This window comes from Odontesthes bonariensis, chromosome 21, assembly GCF_027942865.1.
Source record: "Odontesthes bonariensis isolate fOdoBon6 chromosome 21, fOdoBon6.hap1, whole genome shotgun sequence".
Lineage (NCBI taxonomy): Eukaryota > Metazoa > Chordata > Actinopteri > Atheriniformes > Atherinopsidae > Odontesthes > Odontesthes bonariensis.
Genome location: NC_134526.1, coordinates 9089788 through 9115644, shown reverse-complemented (window position 1 = coordinate 9115644; position 25857 = coordinate 9089788). Strand labels below are relative to the sequence as shown.

Sequence of the window (25857 nt, the reverse complement as noted above, 5' to 3'; positions counted from 1 at the left end):
AGCTGTTTTTTTACCTCTTGAAGTATGTGTTTATCTCTATTTTTACTTTATTGATGAATTCCCTTTAATTTATTTGTCTTTATTATTTCTTTAATCTGTTTATTTGAACCGTAATGTAGCCTGTAAAGGAAATATAATTTTCATATTGTTTTCTTAACTCATCCTTAGGATTCTCTAATGACTGTGTGGGGTGACCAGAGGGGCTAAAGAGGTTGGGGGCCGTGGCCACCCCTGCCCTCCTCTTAGCTCCACTCATGACCGGAGTCTATTGGTCTATACTTTACAATATTTTTGAGCATAAATACATCTGTGAACGGTTGATATGTCAGAATATAAGGGAAGAAAGATGCTCCTCAAAATATCAATCGCTGATAAATCACTATAATAATATCCCAATGCAGTTCAAACTGATTTTGTTACATTTAAACGCAACATTTAGGACAAACTGTAGAGGGTGCTGTGCAGAGCTTTTTATTTTGACAACACAGACGGAAGTTAGATATTTTAATTTGGTCATAGGCGGTTCTCTTCATGCATCAGTGTGATTGACCGCAGGCTGCACGAAGACAGAGACTTTAGTCATCTGCAGGCTCTTCTCGGCTTCATCCAGTCACAGCCTCACCGGGTCGTCATCCTTCACTTCAGACCTGGACACTGACTCCATTTACAAACATTTCTGGGTCTCAAATATGCGACTGCGCTCACACTGCGGAGGGAGAAGCTGTCGGGCTTAAAGTAAACTTCATTCAAGTCCAGCTGAACTCCGGAGAGGAGGAAAGGTGAGCTGAGAAATACTGATTTCAGAAAAGAAGCAAACCAAAACGCCCGCGTAAGAATGACTGATTTTAGGACCAGTTGACTTCTCTTCCTCTTTCTCTTTTTTTCTAGTTTCTCACTTCTCTGTCCCTAATCTCCACACAGCACATAAACATACTACTGAGTGGTTGTTATAATGAATACATTGGCTATTTTAACTTGATTTAAGCTCTTGTAGAAAACTCTCCTGCGCAAATACGCATCCTCAAAAGTTCCAATGAAGGCATTTTTACAGATTTCATCTTAAGGCTGCACCTCAATCAGAACTCCGATATCCTCCTATCTTGTTGTTTATCGCAGCTGTAAACAGCTAAATGTTAACCCGCTGATGTGTTCATTTGGTTACATGTTCGTTTATTTGCTGGATTTGCTTGGATTGGCTCGTTTGTTCCTCGGCTGCCTGGCTGGTATGCCCCTCTTTGGGGAAGTGATTGTTGGTGAAACAGAAAGGTGGTGGTTAACGCAGGTCAAAACGAAAAGATCAAGACCTTTATGGTGTGAAAATTTCTTCTGAACCAGTGGTATGTCTGAGCGTTTGGTGTGGTCATCTCTGTTGCCCGAGCTGCACGCGCCCATGCGCACACACACACATCTTCACCCTGTGGAGGAGACAGCAATGCGCGCTGGGTCCGTCCATCCTCAGCCTCAATCTTCCTATCAGACAAATGATTTTCTCCTGTAACCATTAAACATGTCAAAGCTCTTTTTAAGGGATTCAGATTGACCACCTGGTATATCTGGTTTTATGTATGTATTTGACCTGTTGCTGGAAATGAAAAGAGATTCAGTTTGGGCCAGCGTGGCTGGGCCTTTTTTAATCCCATCTCCATTTTTAGTCTGCCTTTTCTACAATTTTTAAATTTCACATTAAATATAAACATAACCTGCAGATGAATGAGTAATAACTTCACAAAGAGTTGCTTGTGTTGCAGAATTGGTCTTTTCTTATTTCCTCGTCGTTAACCCCCCCTCTGATTTAGTTTTATCGGTCCACATGTAAGAAGCCACGACAGTAAGATGTCCTCCTCATTTGGATGCGTCAGTAATATCAGTGAAAGGGAACATTTATCTGGGCTCTTCCACTTTCACTAACAAGAGTTTGAATGGCAGATGCCAACTTATAATTGAGTATTAGAATGGAGACATTGTTCTTTTGATGTGTTTGTGTTGGCAACATTTTGCTGTGGGGACCATCTGATGGTTCATTACACCGTACCTGCTACATCTGTGCGAATCACCTGTACTTTAGCAGCCGTAAACAGTGTCTGTGGACATCTTGATTACTTATCCGTGTCTACATTTCGTTTGGGACCATGTGCTTTTCCTGCACTGTGTTTATTCGACAGTTGAAGCAGGTAAAACTACTGGAGCTCTTCCTTAAGTAAAATACAGCTTAGATACATAAATGTTCATGTTGAATGATTTGATGTGCAAATTATTTAGTAGTTGTTTTACTGTTTGTCCTTTCGAGTAACCTTTTACATGCTTGATTATCAGTGCAGATCTTTTTTTAAAGAAGCCATTTTTGGAGAAATTTGAAAGAAATCCTAATTACTGATTAATGTGGTTATTATTTTATCTGTCAATGGCAAAAACGTTTGAACATAGTCCCTCCAGTATTTAATTTACCATCACTAAAGAAAAAGGAAGCTGGCAGCTGAGGAGAAAAAAATATATTTCATAGATATTTTGACAGTTTTGCCTAGTAAATGATAAAAACTTGCATTTTGTCTGCAAATAATGTTTTTTTTCAGTGCCACCTCAGATGCCAGTTATCTATCCTGCCATCCCTCCACCTATTGTGCTGCATCCTGTCCTAACCGTTGTTTTCTTTTGATAATATCGTCCAGAAAATGCCCATCAGTCCTAGCTGACGTCTCTGAATGTAACAATTGTCTAACCAACAATCCAAACCTCAAACATACTGAGGTATCGCAGTAACCTGAATATCTTTGAAATGCTTTCACTAAATAACAAGGTACCAGCAGGTGTCAAACATGCTGAGGTCGAGCATCTGCATGGGTCTCTGCACACAAGGCAGCGAATGATGCAGGTGCATCAGCACGAGGCAGAAAAAGGCAACGAAACTTCACGCAACACTGCAAGCAACACTTCATACAGCTGAAACTGTAACATGCAGCCAGTTGTCTTTGGCTCTGAAAAATACTGATAAGAGCAGCAGCAATTCCGCTGGGGAAGGTAGTTTCTTTATCAAGCAAAATTGTCTGAAAGTGACTGGTTGGGCAAAGAGGACAGTGGGACATTTTTTATATTCGTTGATCATGTAAATGTAGAATATTCTTTGTGTTATTTATTCTTAAGTTTTTAGACATTTGTAGGCCAAAACAACTGATATTGATGGAGAAAATAGATAAATTTTCATGCTGCAGCTTAACCTCATTTTATCTTCAGCAGTCACATTTCAAATCGAAGTCTTGCACAATTCGGCTGAGTTTTAGAGCTGCAAAAGCAGGAAACCCTTATGTTTGTGTCTTTCGCTGGTAGGGCTGCAAATATGTCGTTTTAAGAAAAGAGCAAGACGACAGGACATCAGAGGTAATAAAGCTGCCCAATGATAACCATAACACAGGATTCTGAGTTTGATAACTCGGTTGAAAGTCACATTAAACGTGCTTGAAACACGTGGTGAATTAGACTTTCCGTTCTGCGCATGCTTTGTGCCTATGATCCGATTCATTCACCGCCATATATCCAAGGATAATTACCTGTGCTCAAATAAGGAGCAACTCATTCTTATTAATTTTTTTTTTTTTTTTTTTTACAATATCTTTATTGAATTTTCTTTTGTAAAAAAGACATACAAGAACAAAAAACAATGGACAAGAGAGTAAAATAATGCAGAAGTGTACCAACATACATCGTCAGGTCCAATTTTCTTGCAGTACACACTTGATCCATACAACAGTACCAACAGACTGAAACACAAAGATGGCGGTCAGAGAGATTCCTCTATGAAGGTACATAATCATGAGTCCACAGAAGATATATTATCATATTGTATAGTCATGGGGGGCTGGGGAAGAAAGAACTGGGTCATGCAGAAGTTGCTATACCGTTCCAGGCCCGTCCGTCAGATGTGACAAATCATTGTCCTTCTTATAATTAATGAAGCGACCCCAAACATTATGAAATACCTCCTGTCTATCTTTGAGGTAAACAAGAAGTTAGTTCCCTAAACCACACAGCGATAGCAGGTTTACCAAAGTTTTTCCATGATAAGGCTATTGTCCTTTTTAGCTTGTAGAGAACACATATTTCTAAACATTTTTTGTGCCCTTATCTACCCCACATCTATTGCAGGTGTCTGGAATATTCAAATTAAATTAGTTTAATTTTTCTGGAGTAATATACACCCTCATTAGCCAATTATATTGTAGAAGTCTTTTCTTATTGTAATTTAGCCAATAATCCGATCCTCTCAGTGCCATGTAACCCCACTAAGTGTGATGTACCAAAATGATTCCTGATTTCCCTTCAATTGACTTGTGCAGTTAAAACACTTAACATTTGTTGAGTTTAGAACGAGACTCTTATCAGTGCACACTTTACAGTAAACGCTCCCTTAAATGACACTTTCACATGAATGTTATGCTCTACGAACCGCCCGAGACTTTACTAGACAGCTGGCAGGAAAGGACCACAAGAAGTCAGAGGCAAATACAGGGGACACTTGATTTCTCACATGCCAACCATTTCAGAACTGTAATGCCTGTATGAAAACAAATCCTACAAATCGCCTCCTCTTTGATATTATTGGCCTTTATTTTTTTTCATGTAAGTTAAAACTGAGATGTGCCCACAGTCATTCTGTGATTAGGTTTGGATCTCAATCCATAACAATAGGATCAATGGCAGCTGTTGGAACTGGGGTCACTTTTTTTTTAAGAAACAGTGGATGGCGATCATTCTTCTCTCAGGTGCCGTTAAACCACAGCAGAAGAAGATGATGCCGTTGAAAGAGCAGTCGTCAAACCCTGAGCTTTGAAAACCGCCACGATCACATTAATGTGAAACAGTTTTGTTTGTTGCATTGAGCCGTTTTATGCAGGCGTATCGAGATGATTGTAACGCTCAAATAACTGCGATTAGCATATTATGTAATAATCCTGAGATTCTTGGTTATTTGTGCTTCAACCAATATATTTTTCAACCGTCAACTTATTACAACCAACATTCAGCTGCTCCCCATGTTGGCTTCATAGTGTAAGGCTGTGGGAACGCATCAGAACGGCACAAAAAATAAAGCCAAGTCAAAGTTGTCGTGCGGTTAATTATATCACAACAACTACATGCAATGAGTAACATACAAGAAAAATCATCGACTTTATAACCTATCGGCTGTCTGGGGTGCTTTTTAATAGTGTTTTTTTTATTGGTTTGATAAATCTGATGTTTCCCATCATGTCTTTGCTGGATTGAGCAATTGGTTTGTTTGTTTCATATTTCAAAATGCAAGTGTTGCTTTTAGTCAGTGTTTGTAAAGCGGTGGCAGGTATGCATGAGCAAGTTGTCATGGTTCTCAATTTGAAAAAGAGAACTGTGATGTTGTCTGAGCACATTTTAAAAAGAAAAATGATTATCAATGCCACATTTTGGCCAACTGCTTGTCCAAGATTACAAAGGAAACTACAAAATCTTTCCATTTTAGAAGCTGAAAGGAGGAAATTCCTGCAATTGCGCCCACTGTAGACTTCATCCCAAACAGTAGGTGTCACTACTGAAAAGAATGACTCCGCTACACGGCAGGAATACCGCCATTTTTGTAACATTTACATTAACTGGACCGTCATGGGTGTTTGATCGGTCGTACTGATGCTTGCAGAGATAGACCTACCAGTCAGGCTGCACCCAGCAGGTTACAAAGATGACACCATGGCGCCTGGCGTGCCAGTATCGTGGCATTAACTATGGCACATACTGTTCCCATAGTCAAAGTCAATTTTTTTTGTGTAGCACATTTCATGTACAAAACAATTCAAAGTGCTTCACATAAAATAAAAGCATTGCAGCAGGGAGTGTAAGAAGCATTAAAAATACATAAAAGAATATAAAGAGAAACAAATAAAATAATTCAAATGAATTTAAAAACAAACAACAGTTCAGATAAGTTCAAAGATATCGTGCAGATTCCATGCATAGACACATGAGAAAAGAAATGTTTTTAACCTGGATTTAAAAATGTCTCCATTTGGTGAAGGTTTAATCTCCACTGGCAGTTTGTTCCACTTGTTTGCAGGATAACAGCTAAATGCTGCTTCTCCATGTTTAGTCTGGACTCTGGACTGGACCAGCTGTCCATAGTGTGCCTGAACAGAAGTTTGATTATAGTTATTTTTTGTGATGATTAAAACTTTTTGAACCTCAAGTTTGGAGGTTGTTACATTTCTTGACCTGAGCATCTCCTCATTTAGACGGAATAAGCAGTAATATACTGACGAGTGACAGCGGTGAGTGTCCTCGACTCACACTGGTGTGGTTAGTTAGTGTGCACAGAATATGTGAGTGGCTATGGGATGTCCTTTTGGCAGTCTCAAAGATTTTCTCTTTGATGGCTTTGAAGAGTCATATTGATCCTTTGATGGCCTTGGTTACATCCTGTAATTACATGGACAATAAAAGCTGATTAGCATCTCCAACCGGCCTGAGTTTGTCTCTACTGCAAGTCTCTGTCGCCCACTGTCTCGTGCAGGTTCAGGACGTGGGATTGAAAATCAAATTGAACTTTCCGATGAAATGCCATACTTTGGTTTCCTTAGTAAAGCAACATTTCACAAATTGGCATATTATGAGTACTATTATAATAAACTGGACCAATTCTGACCGGACATGTATTGAACTTGTTTACATTCTTTAAAGTGATTTGAAATGTGTTTTTTTTTTTTTTTTTTTTTTTTTTTTTTGTGAACTGGTGCTGTGTGAATAAACAGAAATGAACTGAATGAATATAAACTTGCCACCACAGACTCAGTGGTTACACAACCTTTGAAAGAAGCAGTGTGATAGGTGCACATGCAAATGTGCACATACCTCTTCACTGTATCTGTGGTAAAGGTTTAGGGGCGTCATAGAAAGGGGGTGAATAGATAAACATGCGCCACCCTTTTTTTTTTTTTTTTTTTTTTTTTTTAATTTCACATTTATTTCTTTTACATAAAATGCTGACGTTCATTAGACATGAACCAGTTTTTTTTGGAAAACATGTTGAGATTAATCTTGTTAACAAAAATAGTACAACAAAATGTATGATTATGCTGCTTATTCTTTTTTATGGTAGCCCAGTGGCTCCTACATAACTCAAACCCAACTCTGGATGTTTTTTGTAATTATATTGATATCCACGGATATATTGGCCTCACTATTTGCTGAGCTGTTGTGCACAAAGTTCTCCTTCGTACAGAAACCAACAAAGGTGCGATCAGAGTGAATTCAGCAGATTTTCTTTTCAGCAAAAGTCCAGATGAGAAATGCATTCTCAGTTTTCTGGTGCATCGTGTTCACCATCGCAGTTTTCATGGTTGCTTCCTCTCCGCAGTTATATTTGCATAACCGCAAGCGGGGACTTGCTTAATCACTGAAATTACTCAAAAGTGAAATATTGAACAACAACATTGAATAACGCTGAGCCTGCAAGTCGCAGTGCATCCTTTAATTCTGTGACCGTAAAGAAGTTTTATATGTCGCATCATATTCATTTGATTAATATGAATTATGGCATCGAAAAAATTTAACTGCAGCCTCACAAAAAGAGCGATTGCTGTTCTGGATGGTCGACATTTACACAACATAATGAGAGTAGTATTTATTCATTTTAGGTAAGGCAATTTTATTTATAGAGCACAATTCATACACAAGGCAATTCAAAGTGCTTCACAGCTACATAAAATCACAAGAAGGCAATAAAATCATAAAATAAATAAATAAAATAAAAAAAACATTAAAAATAATCATTAATTAATTAATTAAAAAGTGAAGAGTGCAGATAAAATACTTTCAGGTGTCATATGCACAGCTAAATAGAACTGTTTTCAGCCTGGATTTAAACATTGTCAGAGTTGAGGCCTGTCTCACATCTTCTGGAAGACTGTTCCAGATTTTAGGGGCATAAAACTGAAACGCAGCCTCACCTTGTTTAGTCCTGACTCTGGGCCCCAGCAGGAGACCCCTCCCTGAGGTTCTCAGAGCCTGAGTTGGTTCATATGGCTTTAACATGTCAGAGATGTACTTTGGCGCTTGACCATGAAGAGACTTGTACCCGAGCAGAGCTGTTTTAAAGTCTATTCTCTGAGCGACAGGAAGCCAGTGCAGAGACCTGAGCACTGGACTAATATGGTCGTATTTCCTGGTTCTAGTCAGGACTCGAGCAGCAGCGTTCTGGATGTACTGCAGCTGTCTTACAGCCCGTTTAGAGAGCCCAGTGAGCAGGCCGTTACAGTAGTCTAACCTGCTGGAGACAAACGCATGGATCAGTCTTTCTAAGTCTGGTTTAGACACTATTCCTTTGATTCTGGCAATGTTTTTTAGATGGTAAAAAGCTGCTGATGTTACTGATTCAATGTGGCTGTTAAAGTTCAGGTCTGAGTCCAATATTACCCCGAGATTTCTAACTTGATTATTAGGTTTTAGAGAGGGAGTCTCAAGGTGACTGATAACACTTTCTCTTTTTTTCTGTGGGCCACAGACAATGATTTCAGTTTTGTCTGAGTTTAGCTGGAGGAAATTGTTTTGCATCCACACACTGATCTGTTTGATGCAGCGACACAGTGTATCTACAGGCCCGTGTTCTCCTGCCGTCAGTGACACGTAGATCTGAGTGTCATCTGCATAGTTGTGGTAGGACACATTATAGCTGCGTATTAGCTGGCCTAGTGGAAGCATGTACAGATTGAACAATACGGGTCCCAGGATTGACCCCTGGGGAACCCCACAGGTCAGCCATTTGGTCTGAGACAGTTACCAATTTCAACAAAATATTTCCTGTCCTCCAGATGGGACTTGAACCTGTTTAAAGCACGACCAGAGATTCCCACCCAGTCTTCTAACCTCTGTGATAAGATCGCATGGTCAACTGTGTCAAAGGCAGCAGAACTAAAGGCTGAGTTATACTTCTTTTAACTGCCCTTGCGCTTGCGTCTTGCGCGTATGTTAATGGCTCGAGACGTTTATACTTCATTTTGCTTTGTCGGCGGTTGCGTGTGCTGCGTGGCGATTCACCGCCAGGACAGTAGGTGGAGTAGCGGGTTTTTTTAATGACAAGCCTACTACGATGAAAGGAAATTCACCGCCAGGAGCTCTTTGGCAAGTCTCTCTTCCATAGATTCATGCTTCTTCTTCTTCTTCTTGTAAATAGCTGGTATTTTGTCAGATTTTCAACACCTTGGGGGTCTAAACGACTACTTTCTCGCCTGAAAATGTTTCAAATGTTGCTAAAGTTATATATTTACAGAGTTTAGCCTATAGCTTAAGGGAAATCAGCTTTTCAGGCCGGCTGATTTCGGCTCGGGCAGGAGTGAAGTGCACTGTGTGTAAACGCTCTGCATACTGTCAGATCGATCAAGTAGTAGGCGTTTTCGACCACAGCCAGTGGCTTGCGCTTGCGCTTGCGTCTTGCGTGAAGTTTAGAAAATTGATGTGACACACGCAAGCACGCAAGGGGGGGCTTGCAACCGCGCAAGGGCTTGCGTTGCGGCTTGCGTCTTGCGTTGCGTCTTGCGTTACCGACTATAAACCAGGCTTAAGACTGTGACTTTACTTGCATCTGTGTTCAGGCGGATGTCATTTGTCACCTTGATCAGAGCTCTTCGACTGTTTTGTCAGTAACAGGTGTGAAATGTGTCAGCTCTAGGTGTCTAGCTGGCTGCAGAGTAGTTATTTGTGTTGTGGAAATTATTGTACTTTTAATGCCTTGAACTTTGACATTAAAGAATATTGCAAACTCATTACACTTGGATGTAGAAATGAGTTCTAAAGGCAGTGAAACTGGAGGGCTTGTTAATCTGTTTACTGTAGCAAACAGGACACGAGAGTTGTTACTGCAGTTTTTGATGATTTCAGAAAAATAACTCTCCCTCGTTCTCATAAGTCTCATAATTAACCTGGAGCTTTGACTTGCGCCATTTCCGTTCGGCTCTCCGGCACTCCCTTTTCTGTGCCCTGAACGACTCTTCTTTCCTCCATGGCGCCCTTTGCCTACTTTTAACCATTCTAACCTTGATAGGAGCAATGGTATCCAAAACATGTAAGATGTGTTGATGTGTAAGAGTTCAACAGATCATCAACATCAGAACACGGGGTGTTCTCAAATCTAATCATCTCCATTAACTGTGTCCCTGTTCTGTCATTTATGAGTTTGCATTTTACTACTCTGTTCTGATAAACTGGCCCCAGTTCTGCAGTTTGCAGTGCACATGCATTTATGACCCCCTTCCTCACAAAACCAAGTTTAACACCTGCTTACAGCTGCCATTTGTTTCAGACTTCATCTATGTGTGTGAGACTGGCATGATTTGGCTTTGGCTTTATTCTATCATTTTTATTGGAGATATTTTCATGTACTCACATAGGCTGACGAGGCAAAGACATAATCAGAGACATCTGCTCTCCTTCATGATATAATATATCCAGTTCAGCCCGTACATCTGAGGTGGTAAATCATTTGCTCATCAAAACCGTGTTCTTTTAAACTTATGGGAACTGTTGTGGAACTGCTGTGCATGTAGCATGTTCTCATTTACAGATTTTGTATAGAATCACGTTGCACCATCTCCACGAACAACTGTGACCTTTATCCTTTCAAAGATGTGTTTTCTACTGCTCTTTCAAACTTTGAACTCTAAGTTGAGTCAGAAATATTCCTAAAGGAGCATGAGAGTCACCTCTTGGGAAGATTTGCCAAAAAAACCTACAAATTGCATAAACCAAAGTCAATTGAGAACTGTTTAGAACCACATGGAGTAAATGCTTGATTTTGATCTGTTTTTAAAGCAAACGCACATTTTCTCATCTCCAAACTGTCAGAATCTCTACTCGGTGTTATTGTGATTAAGTTACTCTCACACAAAAGAAATGTTTTTTTTTTACATCCTATTTTGTTAAGATATGCCTGTTGATGACTGTAGATGTGACCTAGTAGAAAAAAAGACAAAATCACACCACAGTCTGTATTCTCCAAGGTTTAATATTGTCCGTTGCAGCCTGAGGACACAACAAAGGGGCAAATCCAAAGTGTAAGACCCTTTTTTTCCGAAGTCTCCGTATCAAGAATGTTTACGTGAAACTTAAATTAATAAGAAAGCATTTTTTTTAGATGAGTTGCTTCTGTTTTGTTTGTTTGTATCCACTGTGGTCACTATATTGTAAAATTTTTCACATCAAATGAGTCACAAAAATCTCAACTTTGGTTTTGGTGTAAGATGGTCATAAAACTCTGCTTTAAGGCAATCTTTCTCACATATTGGGGTTACGGCAAAGTCAGACATGTTTAATACGGTCGTAAGTCTTGTTTTATGCAAACTGTGTCGTTCACCAACGCGTGCACTGTTGTCCTTTCCAAACGGGAAGCTGAGAGTCAACATGGTGATGAGGCAGAAAACTTCCGGTATAACTTGTGTGTGTGTGTATATATATATATATATATATATATATATATATATATATATATATATATATATATATATATATATATATATAAGGAGGAGCAACTGTGACACATAACATAACATCACCAATGTCTCTGCTGCTTTCTTTTTATTGCTGTTTTACAACACTGCATCTAAAATGTTGTTTAAAATGCCCACCAGGTGCAAGATGGGTGATAATCTCAGAAAAAAAATCAACTTGTGGTCTTACAAAACGCTGTGACATGACACAGATGCGAGAGGGTGTTTTTCAAGTTTTTTTTCCAGAGTTGTCTGGTGTCTGGAGGCATTAGATATACTGAAACCAGTCCTGTGTTTTCTTGGTATTATGCTTGTGGTTGTTGTCTTATTGAAATCTAGACCTTTTACTGCAACCTGTGACCCTCTGAAAAAGGTTTTCTCTCAGGATCACTTTCTCTCCACCCAGAAAGAAATCAACAAAAAGATTGTAGTGCCACTCATCAATACTCTGCTTCTCATTTGTATATCATTAGATTAGACAAATGCCCCCAGGATTTGAAAGCTAAAGAGCTTTTATTCAGGACAGAACAGTTTTTGGCACTTTTTATCACTGGCTTTTTTTAAAGTGTTTATCCGGCTCTTTAGATTGTAGGATTTGTTTAGGCACCCTCTGCTTTTTACAGCTCTGCTCCTCATGTTCCTGAGCTCAAAGAAGAAACTTGTAAACTTGCAAAGCCACACCTGCACGAATGCAAAGCCTTTTTGTTTTTTCTCTCTCACGATAACCTTACCACATCCTCCACTCAATCACCACAACCCGAGTGAAGCCTCTATTCAAGTTTGTGGGAAAATGTAACGGCCACGATGCAGTAACTGCTCTCATAGGATTCGGATCTCTCAATTCCACCTTTGATGCATGTAGCAGAGCTTTTAATTGGAGAATTACATTGAATCTAATGATGTTTGTTTGTGATGTTTATCTGTAAAACGCATTCAAAGAAAGAAGTGGTTTGTGTGTCTCTTCCTAATTCAAAAATACATTACAATTGAAGTTTTCCAGTTCCTTTTATGGTCGTGTGTTACCGCACCCTCTCATTCCTGCTGTGAATTATCAGGAAGTGAGATTTTTAACAGTTGAGTGGATTAATACAAAACACACTTTGGTGAGTAATAACCAAACTGAAATGAATAATTGCGGTAATTATTATCCGTTTTCTGATGGTGCCAAGAGATGGTGGCAAAAGTGATATGTGGAACAAGCTCTTTATATGTTCTAAACATACTAAGATTTGTAAATGATCCAAACCTGATATAAGCCTTTAATTTGAAGAGCTAATTTTCGGATTAACAGATTCTGAAGAAGCAGAAACATTATACTCTCAATTTGTTTTAAAACCAAGCTACTTGTGGCCCTGATCCCACATTCTTTTTAGCTTTTTTTATTACAATAACCCTGTTAATACAGTTAAGCAGGTAAACAAAAACAGGGGTTGTTCTTTTATTGCAAGATACGATTTCTCTACCCACAAGTTAAGCGTTTTATTTTTCTGTGTTTGTCTGTCTGGATGACAGTCGGTGGTTTCTAAACCAATTTTTCAAAATTAATGCTTGTGTTAGATGTTATGGGTTCTGTGGCATATTTTATCTGGTGAATCATGCTTTTCTTATTTAAAAAGCACAACCTGTTTAATATACGATGCAAATTATTTTGTACAGTGCAGACATTTGTTTTGGGTATTAATACTTTTTATTTTGGGTACAACAAAAAGCAGCCACTGTGATTAATTTAACCTGGACTTTATTCCACGAAAGTGAGATGAGTCGAGTCTAAAAAAGGCAGGCGAATAAACAGAATGTGTGCTTTGTTAATTTATTTTAGAAATTTAACGTTAAAGGCAGATTTAGCTTTTGTTTCATCAAACATTTGACTCTAAAGTATCTTATGTAGGGGGAAGGTAAACTTATACAAGAAGAATAGCTGTGATAATTGAATTAATTATGTAATGAAGCCTTGATGGTGTGTTACTGCAGTGGACAAACAGGCCTTGGAAAATCAAACATATGCTTGCCTCTCAATGTGTTAGCATTAGCTGCCAGACTAGCATAACTAGTGTTAGCTTGTTAGTGTGGTAGCTAACATTTAAAATAAAACCATGGAAGATTTACAATTGTTTAAAGGAAAATTATTGTAATGTCTCTAGTTGTAAAATTTCTTTTAAACAAAATTTATTACAAGCATGTGACATTATTTAAAATATTAAGTTAATTAGCTTTACTGTTTGTTTTTGCTAAATAGTAATGTTTTTGTCAGCTAGATAAAATTCCCAACTCCATGCAAGTAACATTGTGATTAAGTCTTATAAGTACATTTTGCAAAGTCTTTATATCTCATGAACGCAATATAAAGCAAAGCTGATAGGTTTCAGTTTAAACATTTGTTTTTTTTAGTTTTAGTGTTGGTAAATGTTTTATTAATCAGATGGAAATGGAAAAAAAAACAGGTTTTAACTGACATGGTTTTACAGACCGAGAATCTTGAGCATAATCTAACCTTTTGAACTTTTTAAGTTAAACGTCTTGCATTTCTCTTCCATCCTGCAGACAAGCGCTTGCCGTGGACCTCATCTGATCTCTCTCATCCTCTTTTTTTTTTTAAAACTCGTCTGACACCTGAGCCGCTCAATGGAAGCCAGAGGAAAGTATGATTTTTCTGCGACAGCGGATGATGAGCTCAGCTTCAGAAAGGGCGATATACTAAAGGTGAGTGCATTATTACATGGTGAAATCATTCACTTCGATCATACTACTGTATGACACCTTTTTTTTTTCCTGTCTCTGTTTCTGGACAGGTTATAAGCCTCGAAGATGATTGGTGTAAGTCTGAGATGAATGGACAGGAAGGATTTGTACCGAAAAACTACATTGACATGCAGACTCCAGGGTAAGAAACGGCTATACTAAAGCCAAATGAAAACATACATGCTTTGAATACTGCTGGTGCAGATGATGAAAGACATTTTGCAACATGAGTGCAGACAAAGGTAAACAATAAAATGGTGTAAAAGAAAAAAAAGCATTTTTTTTTTTTAAAAACAATGTTTGTGACTCTGTTTGGCTGAGAAACAGGAAAGTTTCATGCTAGGATTTTAATTTTTGTAACACTGTCTGTCACGTGTGTGTGTAGAGTGTGTTTCCAGCAGATAATGAAGGCGTTTCTCTGTTCAGGTGGTTTCGGGAGAACTCCAGTCGTAGCGCCGCAGAGGAGCTCCTGAGGCACAAAGGTGTGGGAGACTTTGTGATCCGCGGGTGCCAAAGCTCTCCTGGAGACTTTTCCATCTCTGTCAAGTAGGTGAAACAATGCTAAAGGTAGCTTCTAGTTCACCAGTTAAGGGGGAGTCATTCTTATCTTTTCAGGATCTCTAGAATCTCCTCATCTTGTATTATGGGAACATGACAAAGGGCTCTATGTTCACCAGCTCTTTACAACACATAATAACAACACGAAGACCATGTTCCCCATCTCTCCATTTGCTTAATCTGCCCTGAGCTACTGTGAGGAAGCTGTCAGAGTGGTTTACCAGCTGTGCTTATTGTTGCAAGCTTTATTTTGTGAAAACATGTTAGGTTTTTGGCTCTGTTTGAAACAATGATTGTATATAAAAGATGGACATTGCTACCACGATATGAGCTTGGTTTATGCTTCTCTGTTAGATGGATACCTTTGTAACCTGTTAGAATTTACATCTGTGCATCAGTTTGACCCCCTAAATGATTATCACGTGGTGGAGTTTTTATGCTGTTGCTTCAAATAATGTTGACTGAAAACTTTTTTATTATTATTCATTTTAACTGAAAGTACTTCAACACTGTAGAGAGGGCCTCTGTCAGATGAGATAACATCTGTAACTGGTTAAACTATACCTGGACTGGTCGAATACTGGCTGTTGATACGGTTATATCTTACATTTGTGATTATATTTTAACAAAGCAAGCAGACTCATCACAGTTGATGTTGTCTGTGTTGCTGCAGTGTGGAGCATTTTCTAGGAAGTACACGTCAGGCTACAGGGAAGCCACGGTATAGTCTATATGCCTGACATTCAAGTATAAACATTTGCTGTTGTCATCTTGGGAGTGACCTGTGAGGATGCTTTATTAGCAAGAATCCACCTACAAGCCCAAAGCATGAGGGGACTGAGTGTTCTGACTGTTTAAACAAACAAAAAACTAACAATAGAATGGCCAAAAAAACCCACCAAATTATCATAAATCTCATGTGTTCACTGAGGAAGCCTTTTCGTGCTTCCTCATTGAAAAGGTTTTTTTTTTTTTTTTTCAAGTTTTCAGAGGCTTCTGTTAGACCGTAAACATAGATTAATTTTAGATAAACAGATAAACCACATAATAAAATGCCAAAATGAAAGTGTAAAAACAAAAATGCAAAAAGATTGATGAAATTAAATCAGTTTACATTTATGGATTAATGATAAAACTGAGCTGAACAATACATATGTGTAGTTATTTTTTGTACTTTAAATGTAAGATTCTCACAACTTTTATTGCATAGTTACTTCGACACAGCGGTCATACCTGCACATAAAAAAGTAATGATATGCCCTACAGCTGTTAGACAAATGTTTTGGCTCCGCCTCTGAAGGACACGCCCCCTGGGTCAAACACCTGTCACTCAAAGCAGTGTCGCCCATTACGAAGAATATCTTTAAGTCTTAATATAAATCACAGTGCTCGACCATAATGATCTTTTCCAGATCCAGAATCACTCCACTTTACATTTGTATATAGAAGACTCTTTAAAACATGGATCTATATGTTCTTTGACCATGACAGTAAGTTATGTAAATCCTTTTAAATCGGCTTTTTTTTTTTTTTTTAATAGCCCCTGTAGCTCCTCAGTTAAGGTATGCTCCAGCTGAATTCGGCAGCTATGGTCACGAGTTGGAAATTTGTTGACTGTCATTGGGGCTGGCATCCAATCGAGTGGATATTTTTGTATGTGCGTGTCTGTGTGTACGCTGGAAAGGACTTAAGCAGTTGATGCCAAGTTTCAGGCATAATGTCAGCTCTACCTACTGTTTCCTTCAAACTTATATTAAGATTTCTCAGCAATGAATTTTCAGTGAAAAACATCCTCTTTCTTCCTATTTTGGTAACGACTCAACCAGAAATAAGAATTGGTTCCAGTTAATGTGTAACTTGTGGCTTTTTTTACACATAACAGCACAGTGCAGACACTGAGTCAACAGAAAAATCTGATGATTGAGAAACTGAGGATGCCCGACCAAGGTTTCATTTTTAGAGAATTTATTTCAAGCCACGGCTGAGTTAACCTCTGAGTGGCAAGAATTTAGTCCCGTTAACCCTGAAAATTCATAAAACCACAAACAATTTAAATGATGAAGTACCAACAGAGTTGAATTCTATCTTACTTAGTCTTGTTTTTGTCTGTTTATGAACCACAAGTAGGAATAAAGTCTGTTCAACGCTTAGTTTGTGGTGTGATTTACTGTCAGAAATATTTCCCCTCGACGCCAATCAGTTTACAGTATGTTGTATTAAAAGAAGAAATATACTCTGACTCATCATCTCACCCGTTCAGCTTCCCCCATGACCTGCAAACTCTGCACGACTTGTATTTACATCCAGAGGCAGCTGCAGAGTAAACGGCCCGAAGGCACAAAGTCAGTTTACTTTAACATGGTGGCCGTTTGTCAGACCACTAGCTCAGTGTACTCTCAGGAGACGTGTCCACTCGTCTCATGAGTTGGCTGTAAATAATAAAACTGATCCTGCTCTAATCACCTTTTAGAGTCTGTATTTATGCAAAATTTCGCCACGGAAAAGATTTGTCCTTATTTTTTGTTTTGTTCTCAGGCTCATAATTGTTTGATTTCTTTAATACGAAGTCAGAAAAGTGGGAACTACCTGCAGCTCTCTTAAAATATTAGATTTGTACATGAACAGTCTAACTCAAAGGAAACAAAGACGGTCGCATACATAGGCATTTTCGACACTGCTATTTCAGTGTCAGTCTGAGGATGCTGATGAATTACTTGACAACTTTCTTAACTTGGACAGAATTTGTGTCCAAAGTGTGATATATTGCTGCTTGCACCGTAACTGCACACATTAGCAGTTGTGCTTTTTGGATTATTTGTGCATCATAATTTGTACACACTGTATCATTACAGTATGTGTCCTGGAAACTGTGACGTTGTAGTTTTGCACGTTGACCAGCAGAGGACAATCCAGCTGAGGAAACAGCTGAAGCCTCTGGGATGAAGGAAACAGGAAGTCTGAAAAAGAGGCTCTAAATGTACATGCAAAGGAAAGTTACCAACAACCACTGACCACAATAAATGGATTGAAATAGCTCTGATACCAACAAAGACTGCCCAGTGGGCCTCAAGTCCTGATTTGATTAGTGACAAATGTAATATGAATGAATTCTTCTGAAGTAGAAAATAAACCAACCTGCATCCTCCCAAAATATGGCTTTAAGACTGCAGTTATTTTAGATTTGATGCTCAAAGAATCAATGCAATTATTGGTGAGTCAATAAACGTTCATTAAAGGGCATTTAAAATCATTAAAGATCATTATTCTAGAATACTTTCACCAACCTAAATGGGCAGTTTATTGTCTCTGTTCTGTATCAACGCTCCTTTTACTTGACACACCCTGAAGAAAAACAGGCTCTTACAGGAAAATCCCATTCGTTTCTTCCCAGTGAAAAACCATTTAGAAGCCACTGCCAGGTTTTAAAACTGTTTCTGCCGTCTCCTTGTTCATTAAACTGTGGTTGTTTTTAAAAACAGACTTCCTCAGAGAGGAAGCTGGACCTGATCCCAACACTTCAGATTTCAAATTTAAGAAAATAACCTGGACCTGATGTCACATGAAAAGGCTTCCGTGTTTAATTTTCTCTAATTTCAATGCTGTTTTTAGTAGAGGCATGTTCAGTGTGAGCAGCAGATCGGGAAGTTTCTCTGACTCTTCGTCTTACCTCAGGCATGAAGGTGACGTCCAGCACTTCAAAGTGATGAGGGACAACAAAGGCCAGTACTTCCTGTGGTCTGAGAAGTTCACCTCTCTGAACAAGCTGGTGGAGTTCTACAAAGCCAGCTCCATCTCTAAAACCAGACAGATCTTCCTCAACGATGGCAGCTCGGACAGCAGGAACCCCCCCATGGCCCAGGTAGAATAATGCTCTTTTGGTTTATTTAATTCCTTAATAAGAAGAAAACTATTTATGAATGACTAACCCATGAAATAAGACAACACTTTAGGGCTTTATTGACTTATCTACCAGGTATTCTCTCTATAATCTGAAGTCAGACAAGAGAAAAACAAGAAATCCTCTGAATTAAGAATCTGAAACCAGCAACATTTTGATACACACACAGATGCATACAAAGATCATTTGGTTTAAAGTTTCACTTTTATTTCAGCAAAGGGGCTCCTTTAAGTGTAGAAATATTCACATCTTTAAAATTGTGAAGTATTGGTATCAGTTGATGTAATTAGTTGCAGGGATTATGTATAAACGTCTGCTGGAATTGTTTAAATGTCCTTTGGAGAAGTAAGAATTGAGAATATTAATGATTTTTTTCTTTTAAGTGAGAGAATAAAACCCACAGAGGGAAGGTTTTTATGATGATTACTCTTTAAATCTGCTTAAATATTATTTTATGATGCTGTTAGATAGCCACCAAATTTACTGATGAATTAAATCGATAATTTACCTAATAAAATGCCAGGAAATATTAATCAGTGTGTGACCAAACGTTCATAGTCTCATGACATTTATTGTAGATCAAAGAAAGAAAATATTCAAACAATGAATCAAATGTGATAATAGTTGTAGATGAATGTGTTATCAACTAATAATTTCAGTACTTAACCACATTTTTAAGCCTTTATTTTACTCTAAAAACACTGTTTCCTCTCATTGACTCCATGTGTGGTTTAATAAGTATTTCTGCACACAGAATTAGAAATCTGATCACATTATGTGTTCAATGGTTTAATCCATCTTCTCTAAACTCATGACAGAAACAACAAACCAACAAAAAAAGCTTTTCTTATCCCACGCTGCAAGCAGACTTTTATTTGTGAAGTTAAGTGAAACTTTTGTCACCATCGTCAGATATCTTGCAGAATGAATGCTGTATCGCTGCAGCTCTTCTAGTTTCAGACGTATTCAAAGATCTTAAAATGAGGAAGAAGCGAGCAGCTGCAGAACAGTCTCTCTGTTCACCCAAATTATCCGAAACTAACAGTGATGAGTGTTGGAACAGGAACTGAAACCTGAACTTATTTTAATGAACAAACATCAAAGTGACATGAAGAGCAACATGTGGAAGAGGAGTAATGTAGATTTCTACATGTTTCTGTATGTTTTTGGTATAAAATGAGCATCATAGTTTAAAAGAAAAGAAAAAAATTCAGATTTCAGATACATTTGACCACAATTTCAGTGTCTTTATGTTTTTCATACTTTCATACATAGTTTGCACATCCATTTCATACCTGCACTGCCTCTTCATGAACGTGTTGTTTCTTTGTTCAATAGTCGTTCAATTTCTTTATCTATCTTTATTCACTTTAATTTATCTCTAATTACTATTTATCTGCTTATGGTTGAGTTTCTGCACCAGAATACCACAGCAAATTCCTTGTATATGCAAACCTACTTGGTCATAAAGAGAAGTGCGCTGACAGCTAAAACACTAACTGAATGACACAGAAAATGATGTCCTAGATTAATAAAAACTGCCAGTGAATAATTGATTGTCAGTCTGATATTTAGTTTAACAGATTCTCAAAAATGTCTTTTTAAAGTCTAATAATAATGAAGTGCATTGTATTGATAAAAGGAAAGAACATTTTAATTGTAAACGACAGATTTTGCAGTTATTTTCCCCAAATCGTGTCAACTTTTCAAGTATTTCTGAGCTCTTTTTTCACTATTGTGGTATTTTGTATTCATGAGAGCTTTTCTCGGAATTTGAGCTGCTCTTCAAATGAATGACTTTTTTTATTATCAAGATCTTGATCTTGTGATAATTGGCTCATTACTCATCTCAACAACGGTTGGTTTCCTCTACTTAACACGATCCTTCCTCTAATAATCGTTTTTCTTTTTATTAAATCGAGTGTTTCCGTGAATATTTGCTCAAGGCTTAAAGTCTTTTTCCAGGAATGGATTTGACTTATGAACACTGAACTTTTGTCGTTAAAGTTACATATCTAGATGCATTTTGTTTTTTTGTTTTTTCAGAAGAATTATGGCCCCCTTTCCTAAAAACATAACAACATATTTGCATAGAGAGAATAACCCAGAGCTTAGTTTCTAAATAAGAAGCTTCTGGAACACAACAGGGCTTCGTCTTGACAGATTAACACTTGTTTGGACTACAGAAATCCATTTTTGAGAAGCTTTCTTTCACAGTATTGTGGCTAGTTGTCACATTGTCAGCTCCTATAACTTCCGCCACCTCTCCTCGATGCTTGTATGTCTGCATCTGTTGATTCATCTCAGTATTTGTGGCTGTGTGGCATGGAAAATATACTCTGCTCCTGAGTTAAGGCACCCCAAGCGTCTATATTAAGTGCAGAGAGGGGATACACTGATTAGAGGAGACGCATAACGAGCTGTGCCTATAATTTATAAACATACATGCACACAAATTCACAAGAAATGGTTCAGAAAGAGGGAAGTGAAACAGTAGTAGAGACTCTCAAGGCAATGAGCAGCTACTTGGTCATATTTAAATGCACAGAGCTGGTAATGTGATGCTAAATGCTGCCATTTGATAAACCTTGGTTCAGACTGCCACCTCTGAAAATAAAGCCTACCCTGCAGGCGTTATTGGTTTGTTTTCTCAGGTTTGTTATGTGTGAGAGTTTGAATCTGTGATATGGAGACTGTCATTAGTGCATTACAGTTCAAACGTGGAAATAAGCAGTTGTTGTGTTGACTGCTTGTTTTACTCACAAAAAAAATGAACATGTTTACAATTTTCTTTTAAATAGATGGACTGTTCAGTATCTTTTTTTAGTTCTTGAGGAAGTTACACCTCATTCCACCTCATTAGTGCTGACGCGTTGGGATTTCCCAGCTCCTACATTTGTTTTTAGGATTACCGGGACTCGAGTCACTATGACTCATACACAGACATCCATTCTAACATTAAAGGCACTTCTTTTACACAAGAAATCCCTCTGATTTATACACATCTTCAATTCCAAAAAAGTTGGGACGCTGTGTAAAATCTAAATAAAAACACAATGTAATGATTTCTAATTCTCATAAACCCATATTTACAACATAGAAACAATATCAAATATTAAAAGTCAGACATTTTATTTTTAGTAAGTTGAACAAAATAGAAAATAGAAATGTTGCAACTGATTTGGGTCACTTGGCAACAAGTCAGCAACATAGTTGGGTATAAAAAGACCTGATTTTCTGGCCCTCGGGCAGCTCTGCATTAAAAACAGACACAATTCTCTCATGGAAATCCCTGCATGAGCTCAGGAACACTTCCAGAAATCATTGTCTGTGATCACAGGTCACCGTGCCATCCAAGAATGCAGGTTAAAACTCTATCATACAAAGAAGAAGCCATATGAGAGGTATATACAGGTTTTAGAGAAACATATGCTCCCATCCAGGTGATATTATTTTCAGGGAACGCCTTGCATATTTCAGCAAGACAATGTTAAACCCACACTGCATCTACTACAACAGCATGGCTTCAGTGTAGAGGAGTCCAGGTGCTGGACTGACCTGCCTGCAGTCCAGGCCTGAAAACACTTGGATGCTTACAGACTGCTGTTAAAAGCAGATGGGATGCTACACAGTGGTGAACATGGACCCGTCCCAACTTTTTTTGGGTTGTGTGAGACGTGTCGCTGCCATCAGTTGCACGATAAACTCATATTTTTCATGAAATAGTCAAATGTCTCACTTTCAAAGTCCTATTGTGAATAAAATATTGGTTTATGAGCTTTGCAGATTCAGTTTGATCATTTTAGGGCATGAATTGAATACGACACATTTTTTTTGCTTGTTTGTTTACTGTGTAACAAGGAGACACAATTTCAATATTTACCCTTTAAGTTCAATCACAATTTTGGTTTATAGGTTCAGACTTTTTTTTTTCTCTCACGAGAAGACCTCAGTCACACCTAACATGAAAACATTTGATTTCTTTTTAACATATAAATAGAGACGAGAGTTGTCTTGTTTGTTTGTTGCTCATATCCCCTGATGTACATATCTCCGCTGCGCTTCGTTATCTGTTTCCTGTCTGCATCCTTCCTGCAGGTAAAGAGGGGAAGTTTGCCTGAACAGCATAGCTCAGCTGCACCCGTCACTGCGTCGCAGCGCAGAGCTTCAGACCAGACTCACAGCCAGATGGTACACATTACTGTCTTTGTTTGATTTTTGTCTGAGACGGACAGATCTTCATCTCAGAAATAAGTAAATGTTTTATAAATACAGTCTTAAAGGCTTTGTTCATGAATGCTTACTGTTGAAACAGCAAAAACCCTTGAAGGCCCAGTCCTAATTCTCCCTCTTGGCCAGATCCCTTAGTTTTACAGGGATGAGGTGCCCCATCTCTTTTGTGTATAAAGAAGAAGTTGTCATGCTTTTAAATGGATCCTAGATCCACACAACAGATGGGGCCCTTTTATTATTTCTTCTTATGGCTATTGTAGCAGCATGAATAGGTATTTCTCGTCTTCCAGGCCAGAAGACCGGGTCTGGAGGAGCGAGCTTCCACCATCGGCCACACGGGCAGAAGCAGCCCCATCAGCTCTGCTTATCCTTCTCGCCGCACCTCTGACACCATGCCTCTGCCTCAGGTCAGCCTGCTCTCCTTTACTAATGATAAACTACACGGTCAACATCAGTTTAAATCTGTGACTGTTTTGGAAGATCAACATAAAACTGGTAATATGGCACACAATTAATTTCATAGTTGGGGTAGCAAAACTTTTAATATGTCAGACTCCAAATGCAAAAGTGCCAGGCACTGTGAGCCTTGGCCCCCTTCCTTCCATCTCCTTATAAACCACACACAAGCAGATGTTGCTCGCCAGTGACACATTGAAAAATATAAAAGTGGCTTTGGGAGATGATAGGAGAACTGTTGGGGATGATTTCGTGCTTCCCAGATGTGTGAATTCTCACTGAGGACGGCGAGCATGTGAAAGGTGGCTCCTTGGAAGGGGATATTTAAATCAGATTCGTCACTGTCCCTTTTTAAGCACTGATCGGTGTTTCTTCTCGTCCCACAGAGGGCATCCACGTTGCAGGTGAAGGCGCTGTACGACTTCGCCGCGGAGGAGAACGACGAGCTCGGCTTCTGTGCTGGTGACGTCATCGAGGTGCTAGATCACTCCGACCCATCATGGTGGAGAGGGAGGCTGAGGGGGAATAGCGGGTTATTTCCTGCAAACTACACAATGAAGCTGTGAGGGAACCCCCCGGGGCGATGCCTTTACTGTGCCTGCACACATTCACACACTTGATCTGCAGATGCGCCGGCCCTCGATGCGTTTCTGAAAGGAAACGCCACGCAGGCTTCTAATCAGCACTGCGGAGGACTTTGTCATCGTGTTCACACACGCACCGCCACCCAGCATGTTTTTGTTCATGTTTTATTGAACATTTACATGCAGAGGAGCAGAGACCCACCTCCAGGAACTCCACAGGGGAATGTTTTCACTTTTGTATTATGACATATGTGTCAGCAGGTATTTATTTACCAAATGTTTGTTGTCCAGGCTGCGGCTTTACCAACTCTTTCTGCTCATGTTAAAAAACTAGCATAGATGTCTAACCTCTTTGCAGCTTTCTGACATGCAAATAAAATGCTTTTTTTTTGTCACTGTCTCATGTTTAAAACCAGCGGTGATGGATTTCTGAGTAAATTCCCTGTAAGAAAACTTGCTTCCGTTTATATTTGTTTGAGGGTTTGTTCACCTTCATCACATTTGACTCCTGATGCTCCTTTATATTAGTTTTGTGTGCTGAAAAATAATCTACACCCTCCTTCAGATTTAAGGTAATCATGTTTGTACATAGTAAAAAAAAAAAAAAATCATCACGGCAGCAAAAATTGCTTCTCTGAGATCATTGATGATGTCTTTCCTCCTTGGCATTGTGTTAACACACACCTGAATGCCGCAGACCAGCAAAGTGCTTTTATAGAGGTGCTCACACTTACTGATGATCAGTTAATTTGATTAGCAGCACCTGGCTGCTACTTTCCCTCCTAATTCCTATGGAAGCAGTAAGGGTGGACGCACTGCTTCTGCATTTTATCTTAGTTTTTGTTCACTAAATAATGACACGGTGTGACATGTGCTGTTGTTCCTCTCAGGTTGTACTTGTAAGGACCTTGGTCCAGGGACCAGGTCTAATTGCACCAATAAGACTTTGTAAAAAATACTTTGTCCTTATGGTCAAATCTTTGATTTGAAGGCGGGTGTTCTTTCTTTTTAAAATTGTATTGTGTGGTGTTTTTTTTTTTTTTTTTAAATGGTGTATTTTTCAAATTTTTGCTCCTCTCCATAAAATCAGCAAAAACTAAAACACGAGTAAGGAGAGTTGGCCTTCAAAATAAAAGCTGCACACACGCCTGCTGTTGATCAACTTGCTCCTTGATTCGGGTGGTACTGCACTTCTTTGTTTTTGGGGTTTGTTTGTTTGTTTTTTTTTTCCTAACATGCGACTTTACATCTAACTTTTATTTTAATCTCAATAAAAAAACAAAGTAAAACAAATGAATTTTTACCCTGTTTTCATGTTTTATTATAATGGCACAAATGGAGATTTATGAAAGGTTTTAAGCAGAATATTTTTTACTTAGGGAGTACGTTTCCAGGAAGCTTTTTACAGTAAGAACTATCCGAAAGATATTTAAAGTAGCACATTTACCTCTACTTTACTGCTTTTACTGTATGCGGTTTCCATTTTTGATTCAAGTAAAGTTTAGATGGTTCAGAGTAATTTTGCAGGTATTAAAAAGTGACACTTCTAGTTTGGTTACAACAAGGCGCTTGTCATTTTTCTTGAGTAAGCTTTGAAATGTGGTACATTTATTTGAAGACTGTTTAGCCCAGTTTTTCATAATGACATTTTTTTTATTTCACTAATGCAACACGTAAACTAATTTCTGTATTTATATTTCAAAGGGGATTTTGAATGCAGTATTTTCACCTCTAGTGGAGTACTTTTGCAGTGTGGTGACTCCAAACCCTGTACGTGTAATTATGGCGGATTTCACTATCATTATAGCATGGCATTTTGGGAAGTTAATGCATTACTTCCACTTGTTGGGGAGTATTTGCAGTGTGGCATTGCCAGTTTTGCTTGAGCAAGTTTTCT

The 25857-nt window shown here is 38.5% G+C and overlaps 2 protein-coding genes across 2 annotated transcripts in view; both read left to right on the top strand.

Annotated features, from left to right (window-relative positions):
• Positions 1–25857, top strand: part of eif3d (eukaryotic translation initiation factor 3, subunit D) — a 145550-nt gene that overhangs the window by 542 nt on the left and 119151 nt on the right. The gene's annotated exons all lie outside the window — the stretch shown is intronic.
• grap2a (GRB2 related adaptor protein 2a) lies at positions 570–25247 on the top strand. The gene is made up of 8 exons (XM_075454210.1): positions 570–779; positions 14034–14192; positions 14282–14373; positions 14658–14777; positions 18462–18648; positions 22786–22878; positions 23211–23327; positions 23763–25247. Exons 2-8 carry the CDS (start codon positions 14115–14117, stop codon positions 23940–23942), a joined length of 867 nt encoding a protein of 288 aa, XP_075310325.1. The 5' UTR covers positions 570–779; positions 14034–14114; the 3' UTR covers positions 23943–25247.